General features: G+C 40.4%; 1 protein-coding gene across 4 annotated transcripts in view; it reads right to left on the bottom strand.

The window, feature by feature from the left end:
* Nucleotides 1-18,818, bottom strand: part of MAPK10 (mitogen-activated protein kinase 10) — a 92,971-nt gene that overhangs the window by 42,131 nt on the left and 32,022 nt on the right. For 3 of the 4 annotated variants that reach the window (XM_086464728.1, XM_086464729.1, XM_086464730.1), the window contains 4 exons: nt 16,017-16,146; nt 12,539-12,597; nt 10,849-10,987; nt 9,432-9,597 (listed from right to left, as the gene is read on the bottom strand). In XM_086464728.1, coding sequence (XP_086320854.1) covers nt 9,432-9,597; nt 10,849-10,987; nt 12,539-12,597; nt 16,017-16,146 — 494 coding nt within the window. Of the gene's footprint in view, nt 1-6,143; nt 6,216-9,431; nt 9,598-10,848; nt 10,988-12,538; nt 12,598-16,016; nt 16,147-18,818 lie in introns of all 4 variants that reach the window. The other variant, XM_086464727.1, reaches the window with a different exon arrangement.

Genomic DNA, 18,818 nt, shown 5'->3' with positions numbered 1-18,818 from the left:
TTCTCCAGCCTAAACAGCCCCAGATCCCTCAGCTGTTCCTCATATGAGACATGCTCCCCACCTCTGTACTCTCTCCAGCACCTCAATGTCCTTCTTGTAGAGAGGGTTCCAAAACTGGACACAGCACTCGAGGTATGGCCTCACCAAAGCCAAGTACAGGGGCACGATCACCTCCCTGCTCCTGCTGACAACACTATTCCCGATACAGACCAGGACGCCATTGGCCTTCTTGGCCACCTGGGCACACTGCTGTCTCATGCTCAGCCGGCTGTCAGTCAACACTCCCAGATCCCTCTCTGCCTGGCAGTTCTCCAGCCACTCCTCCCCAAGCCTGTAGCGCTGCATGGGGTTGTTCGGGCCATCGTGCCTTCTTATGACACAGCTGATCCGTCTCTCTCTGAGATTCAGACTAGCAGATGCTCACCTTCATTTGGCATAGAAAGAATTAACCTGCAGTAAACAGGCAGGTGCCAGAGCCTGGCCCACCTGGAAAAATGCAGAAGGAGGTACAAATCACATCCAAATCGGTGCTTTTCCTCAGAGGTTGGCTCTTATGTTGCAGTGTCAACCATGTGCCGAAAAACTATTGTTTTTCCTTTGCAACTCACGCTCCACTATCCCTTTCAGAACAGCAGAGCTTTCAGAGGGACCGGAAGTGATGTCAAAGGGTATTAAGAGGCGCATGTATATTAAGAAAAGGCCATGGGAATCCTGAGATGCAAGCTCAAGAATGAGTGGAGGCATGAGGAATGACTCATGCCCTTCCCTGTCTCCCATTTTCTTTTGAGTATAACTATATAAAAAAAAAGTCATTGCAGTAAGAGACACCTATGGAGAATCTTACCAAGGAATGTGAAACACACTATGCTGCATCTAAAAGACAGTAACATTTAAAACACGTTTTGCAAATCCTACACTTGCTAGCTTCAAACCCTCTTTTCAGCTTAATTTAAATTTTGACTTTGAAGTATCTCTTCCTAGGTCTCAAAGAGTATTCAAGTACACTCATTTTACCTCTTCGAGCAAGAATGCCACAGGTAGTTTCTCCTGCTACAATACAGATTATAATTTAGCATATAATTTACATATACGTATATATTTGCATATCTGATATGAGATATGTGATTTTGAGTGTGTTCCAGTCCTCTTCTTTGATCCCAACCAAATACCTACATGCTCTTGACAAAAGACACGTTAGTATTATCTGTTTTGTCTACAAGTTCTAAATTCTCTGTTCAACTGTACCAGTGAAACTCACCTCAAATTAGTCCAGTTGCCATCAAGCAAAAGCTGATTAATGGCATAAAAAGGAGGTGGGGGTGGGAAGACATTTGAGACCATCCAATTTTCATAAGTGCCTGAAAAGGCAACTAAGCCTTGGCTGAAACTCATATGAGGCAGCAGCAAGTGTAGCATGTATCTACACCTCAACACTTGGCCACTTTTGAAACTGCATGTTCAGATCCATGCTGAAAATCTTTAGGGTGAGTGTTGGGAAATGAGCAATGGATCATCTTCATTGTAGCAGCTGTGATCCACTCCAAACACCACACAGATCACAGATAGCATGGAGCTCTTAATACTAAGTGCAAATTGCACTGTAAACTGTTAAGAGTATACCTATCTGAATTAAAAAAGAGAAGAATGGCAACAACCAAATCGTCTTCATAGCTACAATGAAGTCTTTTTGAGACAGACCTCATCTCATATGAGCAATCTTCCCCCAAGAAAATCAACATAATTCAAACACTTACTATATTCTAAGAAAAATCCTGAGTCCAAAGCCAATTACTATATACCCAGGGAGGAATCATCTATCTGAACAAAATCCAAACTTAGCCATCAACGTCATCGTAGCTAACAGACAGTTAAGCAGCAGGCTAACACGTACCAGTGCACAAAACCACTAGGATTATACCCACTAATAAATTCAGATCATGTTTCAAATGCAAAGACAAATTCTGCTAACAAGTGGTGGAAAGGCAACATCTTTTCCTAAAAGACTTACTTGATTCAAATTTTTTTCCCTAAGGCAAGCATTTTTTTCCCCATATAAATTCCTGGGAAAATACAATAGAATACTCTCTGTCAGATATTAAAGAGCAACTCTTAATCCCACCACTCGCAAAAACAGCTGGCAGACAAAGGAATTTTTGAAAATCTGGCCAGAAAACATTAACTTCATCTGTTAATGCTGACTTCTCTTCACAGTCCATTTTGGACATTCATAGCTACATAGACTAAGTTTGCATTTTTTTCTCTCTTGCTGTCTTAATGGTATTTTCTCTTTTGACTGTCTTAGACTCTAAGCTATTTGCAGCAGGAATTCTGTTTTCCATATTTGCCACTGTAATCCAGGCCTAGCCAAACTTAAGGCATGTGGCTTATCACAATGTATTTCTATAACTAAATCATCGTTTCCCCTTTGATCTGCTGAAGGACTCACACATGAACTTGCTAGAGTACCATCCTTTAAACACATCCCCAGTACTGAAAAGAAATGCTCTGATTGCTTTATTTCCCCACTAAGTGATGTGTGCCTGTGAAACACTGTGGCCTCAGCAGCTTAGATCTTAATAAATCTATTTAAGATTCAGACCATTCAAAGTTTTTTCTTCTCTTAAAAAGATCCACAGAAATACATTTCCAGTCCTTAAATTGAAATCTTACGAGATTTTGAAGACATTATTAGCTAGAGCTGAACACAGCTTTAGGAGAGTCCTGGAGTTTTCCAATGTATTTCAAATGGCATCCAAGACTTTCAGCAGGTTTTAGTTGCTTGCACTCTTTCTGAGACAAGAGTGGAATAAGTATTGAAGAAACACTGATCGAGAAGCTCAGAAGTGGACTACAAAATCTTACCAGAACTTGTCAGGAATATTTTGGTTGTAAATCCTTTTGGTTGTAAATCCATCTGGAGAACGATCAAAAGGTGGATTTCTTCTCATGAGGGTCTGACCTGACAAAGAAGTCTCCCTAACAGCATTTTGAAATGTCTGCTTTAGGTGAGTACAAGGAACTGCTTGCGATTTCTACACGGTACTTTCCAGGAGGCTGGAGGGTGTTCTTATTTTTCTGAAAACCAGCTGGCTTCTTGCAAACTGACAGCACTTGAATGGACCAGTCCTCTACTTCTGCTGTATCTCAAATGTCCTACTAGGTGAATCAAATTAAATACCTCAGCAATATTCACAGAGAAATAATTTTCAAATACTTTCTGACTTTTTGCTAATAAAAATAGCAGTTAACTGAACACAAGTTCAGAAAGCATTTTAATAAAACTAAGAAACATACATATGTTTTGGAGAATGCCTAACTTACTTTTATACTAACCAGGACAGTTATCATACACTGGTACCTGTAGTCTATACAGATTTCAGAAATTTCTTGTAATAACTTAGAGAGAGTTTATTTCTGTAGATTAGATGATCTAAAATTAATCTTCTCCATGTTTTAATTTCCATAAATACTTTAAAAATGAAATTACAATTAAAGTCAGCAGCACCTAAGTGCAATGGCAACTCAGTGCAATGGTTTAGTTAAGATTAACTTTTGAAATTTTTGTTTTCATAAAACTTGTCAGCAGCTGTGAAATTTTTCTTCGATGTATACAGTGGCATACATGAATGTTCTTACTGCAGGTTAGAAACAACAAAGCTCCTTATATTGATAGCAAATGCATACAGTAGACATTCTTCTGAATAATTAAAAAGAACTGAAGTTCTTAGTTTCTGTACAGATTTGCCTCTTTCAGCTAGAAAACCCACTGCTGGAAGGCCTTAAGTGGTCCAAGGAAAGCTTTATTTTAAAGTTGTTCTGCAGAGTTTACCTGCAGCTGCATAAATGCTTCTCGAGCTCTTCCTGTATCTAGGAGGCAAACTAGATCTCCTCAACAGCCATGGAGGGAGCAAAAATAATCTGGACCCATACACAAACCACTGAAAACGCTTATTCTTGGAGTCAAACTCGTTAACAAATGCGTATTGACTTGGAAATTAATGTACAGATTCCTTTTTTTAAAAAAAACCCAACAACTTCCAACTCACTTGACTAAACCTACAATTAAAATGTGGTAGCAGTTGTGACCTGGCCCACATATACTGCATTTCAGGGTATGGGATTTCCAATGATTTAAAAAGTAGGACTATCCCACAATTTACACAATGTTTTCTGCATTTTTTCAAAAATTCAGTTGTTATTTTTAACTAATACTGAAATGTTAAAAGGTTTTTAAAAATATTCTGCTGCTATCCCTGAGTAAGACATTGTCATAAGAGACTTGGCACAGCCAGATACAAAACAAAGTAATTCTCATGTTTGAATGATTTTTTAAAAGCTATATTATTTAAATTATATAGCATTTATTTTTTTCTGGAAATAGGCAGAAGAACGTGACTCTTAAATATCATTTATTGTTGAAAAAGGAGAGCAACCCACTAACAGCGGTGCTACGTTTTTACAATGAAATAGCTTTTTTTCTATATTCTAGGTGCTTATCAACTAAGAACTTCTCTCCAAATAGACTAAATGGAAATATCCACAGTATTTACACCTCAACCTCAAGTATATTATAGATTGCTTAGTTTTTCTTTGTACATTAAAAAAAAAAGAGGAAAGAGCATGGTATTTGGTTGAAGAGTTCTGATGGTGTTTCTGGGGTGGTGTTACCACTGAAACAGAGCATAACTATCACACTGAATTACAGGTCTCATGAATTCTGGGAGCTGCTCTGCCCATTCAGATTACATCAGAAGGTGGGTATGCGGCCTCCTCCACATGTTGCAGGAAAAGCTCAGCACCTATGGAGTGACATCTCAAAGCTATCCACTAATAATAAAACCCACCATTTTTACTTCATTGTCATGTTTTGCATCCAGTAACTTTCCAGTCCATATTCCTATAAGACTGGAAGCCAGTACAATGTTGCTGTTTGCTCTTCAGCAAACAGGAGGTACCTGCAGTTTCCCAATCTACCTGTTAGTAAAGTATAACTGCATCTTCACCTGGCTACTGGGCAGAGTTCCGTTTTCAGAGACAGTGGACAGATCTGTGACAATAGGACAGGCAGGACCTACCTCTGGCAAACACTAGGGGAATCACTCAAGCGCCAGTAAAAAAATAATTACTTCCATGACTACATGTCTGTAAAAACTGAGTTTTCTCCACACCAACTGCAGAGTTTGCTGACACCAGATTTTTATGGTGGCTTTCTGCCAACCTGCTGAAAATAATATGCCTTTTCGTTTCTGAAAGTGGACAACATGTTATGTTGCTGTGTTTTAGTCTGATGGGCAAAATACACACTACTTACACTTTCCAGCCATCACGGGCAGGCTTAGCCTGTGATAAACTGAAGTCTAAGTAGACACGTCCTCTTTTGTTTTCGTTTTCTAATATTGCTTTCACCACCTTGGAAGTGGTAAAAATACTGTCACTCAAGACGAGAAGAACAAGACGGGAGGGAAATACAATTTAATTAATGACACAGACCTCATGCAAGTAAAGTCAAGTCCATTTTTGAATCAACAAAATCTGATTTCAGGCCAGTTTGGAAACCACAGCAGCTAAACAGTTGCCTTAAACTGAGCGAGTCAAATTCTTCATTTTGTTTTAAAGAAAAAAAATGTTGTATTGACTCAACTCTGAGCCCATACAGCATTGAGATGAATCCAAATCCATGATGCATTAGCAAGCAAAAGATTATGATGTCACCACAAATGTTACGAAGTCACTATTTCCAAAACACAAAAGCAGAAAAACAGATTTACAGGAACCAGATGGGCCAAGTTAGGATTCTTTTCTTTTTTTATTTTGAAGAAAAATAAGTAAAGCTATCCAATTTGTAATCATAATGCTTGTTTTCTATATTGCTTATTAGTATGACAGAAAGACTGTGTAAAATGGAATGATTCCAGGTTTTAAGATAAAGTAACTGATTTGACTGAAATAATTCTGTGCATCTGTTTTTCATTTTCAATTTTGTTCATATCAGTAGTGTGCTATTTTCATTTACTCATACCTCTGGGATTCAACTTTTTGCTTCTATCTTTACAGTTCTGGTATATTCATTATATGGTAAAAGGGATGGGGTGGAGGAGAGGAACAAATAATAGGTGAAGCTGCGGCAAATGGCACAAGGATACAGTCCCTTCCTGGAAAGAGGATTTTGTGGCGAACCATTTCTCCCATAATGCATCCCACAGACCATATATCCACTAGAACAGCAGAGACAGGGAAGTGAAGGAGGAAAAAAAAGCAAAGTTAACTACGACATTTCACTCCTAAAAGAGGGGAAAAAGAGCAAGTTGATCAGAACAGTACAGTTTGTTTTGTGGTTTTGTTGGTTTTTTTTTCATGTCTCACCAAAAGCTAAAATAAAGAAGTAAATAAGTAAAAACTGTGTCAGCTCAACAGTAGTTAGTAACAACGGTGGAAAAAGTTTATAATCAACATTTTTGGGAAAAGGCCCACAGCTAGCAAGTAAAGATCAAGTAACAACTGCACAGACCTGTGGTATACACTGTGTTTATGGTGAAAAAAAACCCCTCTTTTTTTTTTTTTTAAGAAAAAACCAAAAGCAAACAGAAACCAAACCCAGACGATGATCATCTGGAATAAATCCTACTTGTACCCAGGAAGTTTCTAGGCTTTGTCCTGTAGGACTGAGTCTCTCTGCAGCAGTGCACAAGAGGTTCCAAACAGAACTGCTCACATGAGTAAAGGCCATATGGATAAATATCACCCTTAAGGGTTATTTAAAAGTCCTGCTTCAGGTTCTGTATCTATGTCCTGCCTATAGCTACCCATTGGTATGTATCTATCTGTACCTACATACTGACTGGAAAGAATTGGGGAGTGTGACGTGTGTGGACTCTGCTTTTCACTCTGTAAGTGCTCAAAATAAATCCTAAAATAAACGCTTTGCAGGACAAGTACCAACAAGACTAAGAGCATTTCTTATCTTCCTGATCCTGCCTCAGCTTTTAGATGCAATATTCATAGTGACTTTATCTGCTTGACTTGGTTGGGGTTTCTTTTGTCCTTTAAGTCTTACAAGAAAAAAGGCTAGATAGATAGTGATACAGTATGCACAGAAAGAAGAGACCTGTATTCCATGTGAAGGGGAAAAAACTGCTTTCAAATGCTTTAAAAGACCACGTTTCTCAACTTTGAATCCTCATTTTGTGGTCATGTTTGACCTACACAACCAGTTTCTCCTCTTTTTCTTCCCCTTTTTATCTTTCAAAAGCAATCCAAAACAAACCAAAGAAACAAACAACTCATTTCTTGGTAAAACAAAATAAAGGTGAAATGTTCCATTTGGGAAAAGGAGGGTACAGGTATCAGGGGCATGGGACAGCAAGAGCATGCCTGAGGCAGTGGCAGAGTTTTCTTCATAGTGACAGTTTTGGGACCTTCCACGGAAGTGCAGCAAACTGGTGATAATTATGCATCTTTAGCCAATCAAGTGCAGAAGAAAATTAAAGCAGTGAACAGTCCTTATACAGACAGTGTACATAGTAAGAGGGAAAAAAAAAAGTAGAGGAGCTTCAGTAATGTGGCAGCATAGGCCAGAGCAGGGAAGCAAAGAACAACCCTTTTTGTTTTCCTTGGGAGCTGGATCAGAGCCTCCAAGCAGACTGGCTCCTCAGATAGCTGACCATTTTAAAATATTTCATTTTCTTTCTCTGTTTACTTTATTTTTGCTTTGTACAAGTAAGATGACATCAGGCATCTTGAGCCATATTCATTGCCCAAGGAAGTCAAAGGAAGTCTCTATGATAACATTAATGGACATTTGATCAGGACTTTTGGATGTGGCAAACATTCTTAGTACCTTCCCAGCTGTGTACTTCATCGCAAAAGTGTGTCTAGCTTTTTGCTGGTGTGATTTTAATCATGTGAAAAACAAGTGCTTTCTCTGTCCTTTCAGGGACAATAACAACAAAGGTAATCATCTACCAAAAGGTGATTGGTCGATGATTGGTCCAGAGAGAAACAAACCCCCAAAATAATTCATTTCACAGTAAAAGGAAATCTGGATATTAACTAAGGTACTATCTAAAGCGTGCAGAGCCTAGTTCAAATTTCTAATGGCATTTATCAAAAATATCAATTACAAAATGTTTTAAGGAAGATTATTCCCTTTTCAGAAATTATTCTGTACGCAGACTCTGCTTAATAATTCTCTACTTTTTAGACTTTTATATTAAAATGTGTACTGTAAATTCACAATAAATAATTCATGCAGAGACTTGCTAAGTTTGGAAAAGGTTGTGTGAGCATGCCTTTATTCTTGATTAAGTCATGGAATCAGCTCCCAAGATCCATTTCACTGCCCTTTACAGGATGCAGTTGGCTGTTAGTAAATGTTCTCCTGCAGGTTAACTAACCTCTTCAACATAAATTAAGACTTTATAATAAATTCCTGGGTTTGATGTTTGCTGTATTTGTCACCAAAAAGTCTCGGTGTCAAACAGACAAGTGGTAGCTTTTGACAGCAGAATCTTTGTCAGAGCAGATTTTTCCCTGCTATATGTTGTATCCCCTCCTTTCCTGCCTGGTCTACCTGGCACTCAGATGTAACTCTTGGTTTTGTTACAAAATGAGAATAACTTATAAAGTTTTCCCTTCATTCCCTGCAAAATGTGAATTTTTCTTTACCTGCTTGTCTATAGTAAGCACCTCCTACTTGCTTTTCACAATTTTTCCAGGGACTAACAGGTATCCAGATCCCTCACAGACTGTTCAGAGCAAAATCCTGTTTACATCTAGGGGGATTACATACAAATTAGATGCATGGTTTTTTAGCTTCAGCTTTTCCCTCTTCTATCCAACTCTACTTTCCATTAAAAGAGACTCAAACTGCAAAATTTATACCTAGATCTTGTCCACACGATACCTGTCAGCAAAACCTGGGACTTCAATTAAACCTATCACAAAGACAGAAACCATTTCTGAAATTCAAATTTAGCTCTGGATTTGGAGAAATTCTGGAAGGACTAGGATTCCCTGTTTCAGCTTGTACCTCTTCTTCTTCCCTCAAACAATTCAGAGACCCAGACTCAAATTTAGAACACGTCACTTGTTCAGCAATTCCAGTGGTTCCCACACCGTTTCACAGCCACAGAAGCCAAAGTCATTCTTGTCAGACAAAGCTAATTGTATTTGTTAAGTCAACCACAATCAAGAACAAGTTTCTTATTACTCTGCAATCCCACACTGATAAATTCACCAGCATTGCATCTCAAATACATTCTGTAGCTGCAGCATACAACAGTGAGAAACTGCTCTAAATGACCTGCCTTTTAAAATCAAGGTGTCATTTTCCATTAATGTTTTCTTTGTCTCCTTCTGATGCCCCTTACAATTGTAGAGGCAGACCTTACACTTCAGGTCGCACTGTGCTTGCTATGAAATTGCTGCCCTACCGTTCTCCTTGTAGCCCATTCCCAAGATGACCTCTGGTGCTCTGTAGTACCGCGTCACCACATATGGAGTCATCATGAAGCTGGTGCCTGCAGTCCTGGCCAGCCCAAAATCCAAAATCTTCAATGTGCAGTCAGATTTTACCACAATATTACTTGGTTTTAAATCCTGCAAAAGATAGTGAAAAGACATATGACTGTCCTTCATAAAGCCAAGCGCAGCTGTGATATGGACTGATATTTTAGGTCACTCTTCAAATATTCTTTTACTCTTCTGACGCTTACAGTTACTATCAGATATAATTGTAAATACACAGCAAAACCTTGCTACTGTTTTTCTAGCAAACTGTCCTGGAAGATGTTCTAACTTGGCATACTGTGGGGCTTTACCTGGATAGCAGGAGCCTACTGGTGTGGAATTGCATTTAGCAGTTCAAGAAACTAGGATTAGTATTAGAGTACCGTTTTTATTTTTAATGCTGTGAGCCCAATAGACACATTCCAATCGTACGTGTGGAGATACTTTAATGCTTAATTTATAATAGTCCAATTCATCCTTTGCTGGATGACTATCTGGAAACCAAATATATCATCATTTGCTAAACATACAATGTGCCAAGAAAGGAGATCTTTGTATATTGTAAAGCAGCATCCATTTTATAGCCCACTTTATCAGCCCTTGTTTTCTTCCTCTCATAATGGAAGGGAAATATTTTTGGGTGTGTTTTTTTTTGGCTGGAAATCTCAAATTAGTAAAAGCACATTTCAATAAAGAAGTTAACTCAGGATATTTTCAATCCATTCAGAATTACCTCCTGCTCACATGAGCCGTTCCCTCTGTTGTCAACAATCACATATAACGCTACCTCTGGCATTCGCAGCCAGGTACCACATCCTTACTAGACACAGCACTCTGGTGTGGAAAAGCAAAGTGAGAGGATGCATTTAATTTTCACTTAGCAGTCTTTTCATTTTTTTAGTACACATAAATGATGGCAAATGCCAATTTCATATGCCCTGACCTCTGCGGATCCTGATCAAGCAATGCTTGGACCACGCTATAACATCAATTCGAACGTCATGCCTGCTAGATGTAGTCAGCCGCATTTTCAGTAGAAATAACATTTATCTACACATTTCAGAGATCATAATCCTTTTGATGATTTCCAATGCTTCTTATTTGGTTATTATTTTTAATAATCACATTACCTTTTTGTCTGGTGAAGTTCACAAATAATCTCATTCCTAACACAAGCATGAAGCTACTCTGCTAAAGGGACGGACTGTAACTCGTAAGTTTATAGTCATTTTACTGGGAGATAGGACTTTGATCCATAGTACACAAGAAACTCAAGGGGTTTCTAAAGTCTTCATGATGATGTCATATGCTGCCTTAAGTTTTAAACCAAAAGCCCCTTACCCTGTGAATAATTCCTGCAGAGTGAAGATGCTTGATACCACAGAGCATTTGGTACAGTAGATAAGACATTCGCTCATGGTCTAGCTCCATCTGAATAACCTGGCACAGATTGGCATCCATTAACTCCATTACCAGGTAACTGAATGAAAAGCAAAGTCATAGGGTTAGTCTGTGTTGAAGAGGAACAACAGCATCATCTCAAACTAGCAACAATGCCTTTTCTTGTTTCAAAATTCACTTTATTTCTGATAACTGGGAGTAACACAGCTGGAGACTGGGCCCACTCACAACGGTACCATTGTGGTTTCTCACTGCGCCATCTCACTGCAGAGACACCTTTCTTTTAGCATCCCAGCAAAACAGGTGGATTGCTGGCCCTTTCTTGTTACATTCCCCATGACAGAGGATGTACCCTACATGGGCAAACAGGTGGCATGGCAACTGAAATGTGCAGGAAACAGAAGAGCCACCAGCACCAAATGAAACAACTGCTTGGCGTTTGACCATTATGAGGATTGGCTACCACAGCACACACAGGAATTGGAGAGTAGTAGAGAGGCTAAAATATGCATCTCTATGTGACGTGTCTGAAAAAATCCCCCTAAGATTGCATGACTGCACAATTCTCATTACAACTAATTGTTCTTGTGCTTCTGATAAATAAGCTTCACTGGCAATCTCAGCAAGATGTTAACCCAATCCCCTTTAGCGGTAAGTTAATGTTAAACGCATCAGCTCATTTCTTATGAGATATCTCACAAGCACAGCTGATTCATAACTGTAACATTATATTAAAGCATTCTCAAACTTTGAGGAAAACACTAGCTCTCCATTTCAATGTGAGCTGCATGCCTTGTCTTCTTTCCAGCACTAGTTGCCTCCTCTGCTCTGCCCAAGTCTGCAGTGACAATATTATGTGGAAATTCCATGTGCCAAAACCAGAACAGTAGTTGCCTGGCTTCGGCCATTGCTATCTGTCTGTTATTACAGCTGATACTGGAGTACAGAATGGGAATACATTTCCATACAATGCATACAGAATATGGGAAAGACTGAAAGGTAAAAGGAGTAGAACTATATAAAACACTGAATATTTAAAATTTCATTCAGGGCAGGTTCATACTATGCACTGTAGTGCTTGTGCAACAGGGCAATGTTCAGCAGAGATGGCAGTTGTCCTCTACGCCTAGCACTAGTTCCTCAGGCAAGTAATTTTACACAGTCAAAGGTTATATCAAAACAAATATGAAATGAGGAAATGCTTCACATCAGTCTTTTTTATGCGAAGTTATTTCAGAAAGAAGTGCTACATTTCAAAACCTCACACATGTCAGCGAGTCACATAACAACCATCATTTCCCAAGCAAGTTAATAACACAAAAGCAGGCCCTTTTAACTACTCATACCCCTTCCTCTGCATGTGAAGGCAAATATAAATGCACTAATCCTCCCAAGAAGAGCCACCAGCAGGCTTTGCACACTATTACAGTTCTTAGGAAACCTGTTATTTGGCAACTTGTGTCAAAAGCGCTCTCAGTATGCAAATGCAGAATATCTGTCTACCCACACTGTAGACTACACGTGATCTTTTTTAGAGGGGCTGAGTTTCACTGAGTTATTGCATTCAAGGTACACTATAATGCCCACACATCTCTAAAGCTTTAGTTTAATTACTGCCTGTGTTACTTACACATCCTGGAACTCCTCCAGAGATTTCTGTGGTGTGAAGACATTTAATAAACTGATAATCTGAAAAGCAACGTAAGACAAAAGGATGAAGAGAAGTGGTAAATGTAAGCAGTTGAACCCATTTTGAAGTGTGCATTAAAGGATAAACTCTGTTTTTTCACTGCTCAATTTATACTAACATTTCTAACTTTATGGGTCAGTAAAAAGTTGGCAACATTCACAATAAAATACCCCAGATCTCTAAGATTTCTTCTAGGTGCACTTGAAATGGTTTCTCAGAGAAGGTTAGTGATGATCAGTGACAAATCAAAATGCTAAGGGTGAGACAGTCCTCTGAATTTTGAAGTTACAGGTTCAAAGACCAACTTCAGCTCAGTCTAGTAGAGCAGTCCTTGTACTACAGTCAGAAAATTCTCATATATGAAGAATGATCATCTGAGCAAATAATCAAAGGACCATCTAATTAAAAATAAACAGAAGACCTTCCTTCCATCTGACATGGCCTCAATTCCTTTGAGGATATATATATACACACACGGTGACACAAATTCCATCATGAGAGGTACTGCTTTTTAGTAGAAGCATTTTAAAAGGGTAAACACATTCTGGACAAAGTCGTCTTGCATACTGCAACTTGAATTGGGCTGGACTGTTGAAAGAATGTGTGAAACGGCATAGAGGAAAAATGTGACCTCAGGGATCTGAATTTCCAATGCTTTCCTTCTGTGTGGGCAACAGAGGTAGAAGATCATAGATGCCGTGAAGACATCTGAATGTCTCTCTCCCTGCCCCTATCATCTCTCTAGGCTTTTGTAGAGTTTGGTGTCTGGCGGGGTTTTGCTGCGGTTTTGGTTTCGGGGGAGAGGGCTATGGAGGTGGCTCCAGTAAGAGGCTTCCAGAAACTCCCCCAGCTCCAATTTCGGACCTGCCTCTGGCCAACGCCAGACCAATGGAGCCTCCGCAAATAACTCCATTTAAGAGTGAAAGAACCTGTGGATTGTCTGCTGTCGTTTTGTCTGTCTGGGTCGGTGAGTGGGTGAGAGAAGGGGGGTGGGAGAGAGACATCCCTGCGGACACCCCGGTCAGTGAGGCAGGAGAGGGGGAGCTGTGCCGGGGCAGGGGTTCCCCTGCGGCCCGCGGGGGGGTGGCGGCTGAGCCCCTGCAGCCCCTGGAGCCCAGCGGTGGCCCAGAGGTCGCCCTGCAGCCCGCGGAGGGCCCCGGGCCGGAGGAGCAGGGACCGGGCCCGGAGCAGCCGCGACTGCGGCCGCGCTGGAGCCGCCCGTCGGTGGGAGGGCGGCAGCCCCGGGAGGGACCCGCGCTGGGGGGTTCTGGGGAGCTGCGGCCCCGCGGGAAGGACTCGCGTTGGGGCAGCGGGAGGAGGAATGTCTGCCGGGAGAGGGACCCCGCGGTGGGGCAGGGGAGGGCTGCGAGGGCCCCTCTCCCTGAGGGGGAAGGAGCAGCGGGGACACCTTGTGCCGGCCGGACTGGGACCCCCATTCCCTGCCCCCTGCGCTGCTGGGGGGGAAGAGGGAGCAGAGCTGAGCCCGGGAAGACCGGAGGGGTTGGGGGTGGGGAGGTGTGTTGTATTTAAGACGTGGTTGTATCTCCTGTTCTCCTTGATGGTGGTGGTTGTTTGTATTAAATGTATGATGTTATGCCCAAGTTGAGTCTGTCTTTTTGCCTGTGACCATAACTGGAGAGTGAGCCCTCCCTGTCGTTTGCCTCGAGCCTCAAACCTTTTTGGTCGTATTTTCTCCTCCTCATCCCTCAGGGGGTGGGGTAGGGGTGAGTGAGCGGCTATGTGCTGCTTTTTGGTGCCAGCTGGGTAGGCTTAAACCATGACAGCTTTCTAACAAGTATGGTTCAATATTTGTTCTGTCTACTTCACATATTATGACTGATTCTTGTCTCCACATAGGTTCCTTTACAATCCTTTCCCTCCTTTGCACTTCTCTGTACAGACAGATTAAAACTCTAACGCAGCCCATGTGGTGCTGTTGCCAGTTCTTATGCAGCATTTTAAAAAGTATATATTTAAAATTAATACCACTCCTGCTGCCCTCTGCTCTTTCCAGTCCATTAAAAATTTGAAGTGGGAATGCATCATTCTCCCACCTACATGGAAAACTACTCACTCATCCCTGCATTTTCAAAGCCCCATGCATTGATCTCATTGAGGTTAGTTACCATCCGAGTCAACAGAGAAGAGACAGGTACAGTCTTGATCAACACAGTGGAAATGTATGCACAAGTCAATTCCCAGATGTGGTGCAGAGGACACTGTGTGTGGCAAGTCCTGCTGTTGCTATTTTAGGGTCACAGAATCACAGAATGTCAGGGGTTGGAAGGGACCTCAAAAGATCATCTAGTCCAACCCCACTGCCAGAGCAGGACCACCTAGAGAGGGTCAGTCCTTTTTCTTTCTGTGTGAATTTGTGATTGAGAACAAGTGTCAAATCTCACCTTACATCACACTTTTCAAGCTCATTTATGCTTTGCATGAGGACAGAGTCATTGCAGGATCTGAGGCAAGAGTAAACATGTAGCAAACTGAAAAAATCTCTTCTAATGAAAAGGAAGGGGCACACAGGTATGGCACCAAGCCACAGCAGAGATCAAGGAATTGTAGGAAAAACAAATCCTTGGGAGATCCATTGACAGTACAATCCTACATATCTCACTACAAAAAAAGCAAGCTTACACAGTGTCAGGCAGATAGTTCTAACTAATAAGACAGATGGTTACAATTAGCGTACAGCCCTAGAGTAACTCTTTTGCTGCAGTGTAGGATTATTTTCATTCATTATAGATACTAAATGTCACACAATAGGTAGTAGACGTAAGAAGCAGGAAAGTCTAGAACCTAACTACTGCTGTTTGTTTCAAGAAGAACACTGATGAGGAAGGCATGGCACAATGTGTTGAGGCTTCACAGTTCGTGGCTCCACAACATTAGCTTACACACAAATACATGAGAATGGAAAAGTGCTTTGGGTTCTTAATTTTCTTCAGCAGTTTTGCAGCAATGTTCACTGTGACGACCTCTCATCTTGTACAATCTATACATTACATCTATGTCATGGCTTCAGATGAAGTCCAGAACAAGGAGTGCCGCTTTTCCATGGGTACTCCAACTCAAGAGACACTGCTTTTGAGTCATGAATCCTGGTGACAAGAGGATGGACCCAGGATTCCAACAACCACTTATGCATTTCTGGATAAGGAGTTGACAAGAACGTATTCTGCTCTCTCTCCATCTATCACCTGAACCCTTCTGGCAGCACCCCCATTTGGTGTAGCCTCTAAGTAAGGACATGGAAGATCCTCACTCTCTCATGTGGGCATATAGTACCAGAAAGACTGTAGCCCTTGGCCATAATTTACTTTTAATTTCTTCTGTTTTAAAAAGGCACCCAACCATTTTCTTTCTAACAAACCAATATACATACCACTTCTCCGGTTACCTACTGAAAACTTACATTTTTATGATTCACACACTTCATGAGGACCAGCTCCCTGTAAGCTCGCTTGGCATGAGTTTGGTTCTGAAATGGTCTGCTGAGCTTCTTAATGGCCACGTTTCTGTCAAGGATGGCATCATATGCAGCACTGCAGTAATTATAAACACAGGGGTTACGGATCTTAGAGGGTATCATGCACTCCTCATGGCATTTCCTGAGCCTCAAGTCTACTTTTGCCTTTTTTTCCACTGAGAAAAATACTGGGACAAAAGAAGGAGAGAGTTTCTAGTCAGCAAAAAGAAGACATCAAAAGGAGACACGTACCACCACATCAGCAGAAGACAGCATGTACCACTACTTTTGAACTCCAATTCCATTGGAAACTGACACTTAATTTCAAGGGGTAGGGAAAAAATAATTAAGTAACTTCAAATAAACATACAGTAAAAACTCGATAAGACAAGAAGTTGTTCCATAAAGCAACTCTCTGTGCATTGGGTACAGCAGAGGAGCTTTTGCTTTTTCTGTCATTATTAAGGACACCAAGTGGCTCAATGAACAATTGCCCGCTATTATCTAGAATGAAGCTTGTCTTTTCCCCTACAATATTTCTAATGAAATCAAGTTATTTAATCATTCTGTGAGACCATATCATCAAATTCCAAGAACATACCTAGAAACAGAGCTATTTCATAAAATTTCTTCACTGTTTCCTTCTCGTAATGACACATACGCTTAGTTAAAAATTTTGGAAACATGAAGAAAAAACCCAAAAAACATTTGCACAGTGGGCTTTTAAAGCTGGGCTCCTAAAATTCTCCTTAAATTTTTAAATGTTTTCTATAACCTTCAGTTATTTTTATGATCTTCATCTGCTATAAATTTGAACCACTTATTTTGGTGGTTCAAATCTGAGTACACAAATTTTGACTTCTACATTTCACAAAGCACACTAATACTTAGAAATATTCCTCTACGGACAGTCCTCAGACCCTCTGCCTGATTCTCCCTTTTACCAACAATAAGGAAAGGCACGACACAAGTTTTCTGGTAGACCATGAAGAGCAACAGTGTATTTTCCAAAAGATGAATCAACCAAACCACTAGTTGTTGTAAAAAGAATGACTTTTTAAAGCATGAAAGTTAAATATTCAAAACCCTGTATTTTTTTCTCTTATTAATTCCTGCTTATTTTAGACATTCTCTCTCATTCACTTACAGAGTCTTACTGACCAGTATAGAGCAGAAAGCACGCAAGCGTTAGAAGCTTAGTCACATACCCAACAAAAATGTACAAGTGCTCTAAATAAGTAAAAAAGTGTTGGCAATGTACATCTTGGAAACTGCACAGGTGGAGAAGAACATTTGAATTACACTACTCCTGCATAAATAACATACCAAATGCATCCCACAAATAAGAGTAATTTTTTGCTAAAGGTGACAAGGAGTTTTGCAAAGAATGCTTTAATGCTTTAGTCCACTGTTGACATTTGGGGCAGGATGGTGATATTTCCCAAAAAAATATGTTCAGAGAGAAAAAAAAAAAAGATTCCTGATGACTACCCTTACAGATATTCTGAACCTGTCAGGAAGTTCCATTTTAACATTTTCATATGAAACTATTTCTGATAAAATGTTCGCTTACAGAAAAAGGTAAAAATAAATACTGAATTTCCCCAAATTATCATCACTGTGAAATGCCAAGGTCTGCACCTGGGGAGGAATAACAACAGGCACCATTACACACTTGGGGGCAGACAGTCTGGAAAGCAGCTTTGCAGAGAAGGACGCAGGGGTCCTCATGGACAACAAGCTGAACACGAGCCAGCAATGTGCCCTTGTGGCAAAGAACAACAGCATCCTGGGCTGCATTGAGCAAGGCTGTTGCTAGCAGGTCAAGGGAAGTGATCCTTACATTCTGCTCAGTGCTACTAAGGTCCCATCTGGAGTGCTGGGTCCAGCTCTGGGCTCCCCAGTACAAGAAAGATAGGGAGTAATTCCGCTGATGAGCCATAAAGATGATTAGGGACTGCAACATCTGTCATACAAGGAGAGGCTGAGTGAGCTGTTTAGCCTGGAGAAGAAAAAAGCTTGGGGGGGATCTTACCACTGTTCTTAAGTATCTGCGGTGAGGAGTAAAGTAGATCGAGGCAGACTCTTCCAGTGGTCCTGAGCAACCTGCTCTAGTTGACTCTGCTTTGAACAGGTGAATTGGACCATGTGCTCTCCAATATCATCCTTACTGTCTTTTTGGTAACAATTCTTTCTTCTCTTATTCATTAATAAGGCATATAACTTTTATGACCCAGCTAATATCATGCTAGGCACATGCATAAACAATGATATTGCACTCACTAGTTAAAGTGTATATGAAGCAGCTTAGGTGATAAAGCTATCAAAGATCGAGTCTGACTTGACTTCATTCTGGCCAGACAATTTCACTCAGCTAAACCTTATGTGTTTTTTATAGCCTAATAGTATGTAGCAGAAAGCAAACCTCCCATAGCAACTGTCAGAATTGTGTCTTTCATTGCCGTTTAGTTCAGCCACAACAGGGCGTCATAAAGGCCACAACTAAAATATCCTTTAATTCCATTAAGAAAGTATTGAACAAATAAAATGCAAAGCCAAAGGACTTAAACTCCATGATCTTTCAACAATTAAATGTTTTGTCTCAATCATTCATGGACGTATATTGCAACTATACTTCAGCAGACAAATCTCTCAGCTAATCCATATTACTTCATCACCCAACTTCTTTTAAGAAAAGCCTACATGAGACTCATCTGAGCTACGTAAAAGTACTTTGAATAATTTTAA

The sequence above is a fragment of the Leptosomus discolor genome, chromosome 4 (assembly GCF_034619465.1).
Source record: "Leptosomus discolor isolate bLepDis1 chromosome 4, bLepDis1.hap2, whole genome shotgun sequence".
Classification (NCBI taxonomy): Eukaryota; Metazoa; Chordata; class Aves; order Leptosomiformes; family Leptosomidae; genus Leptosomus; species Leptosomus discolor.
This window is presented reverse-complemented; position numbering and strand designations above follow the sequence as displayed.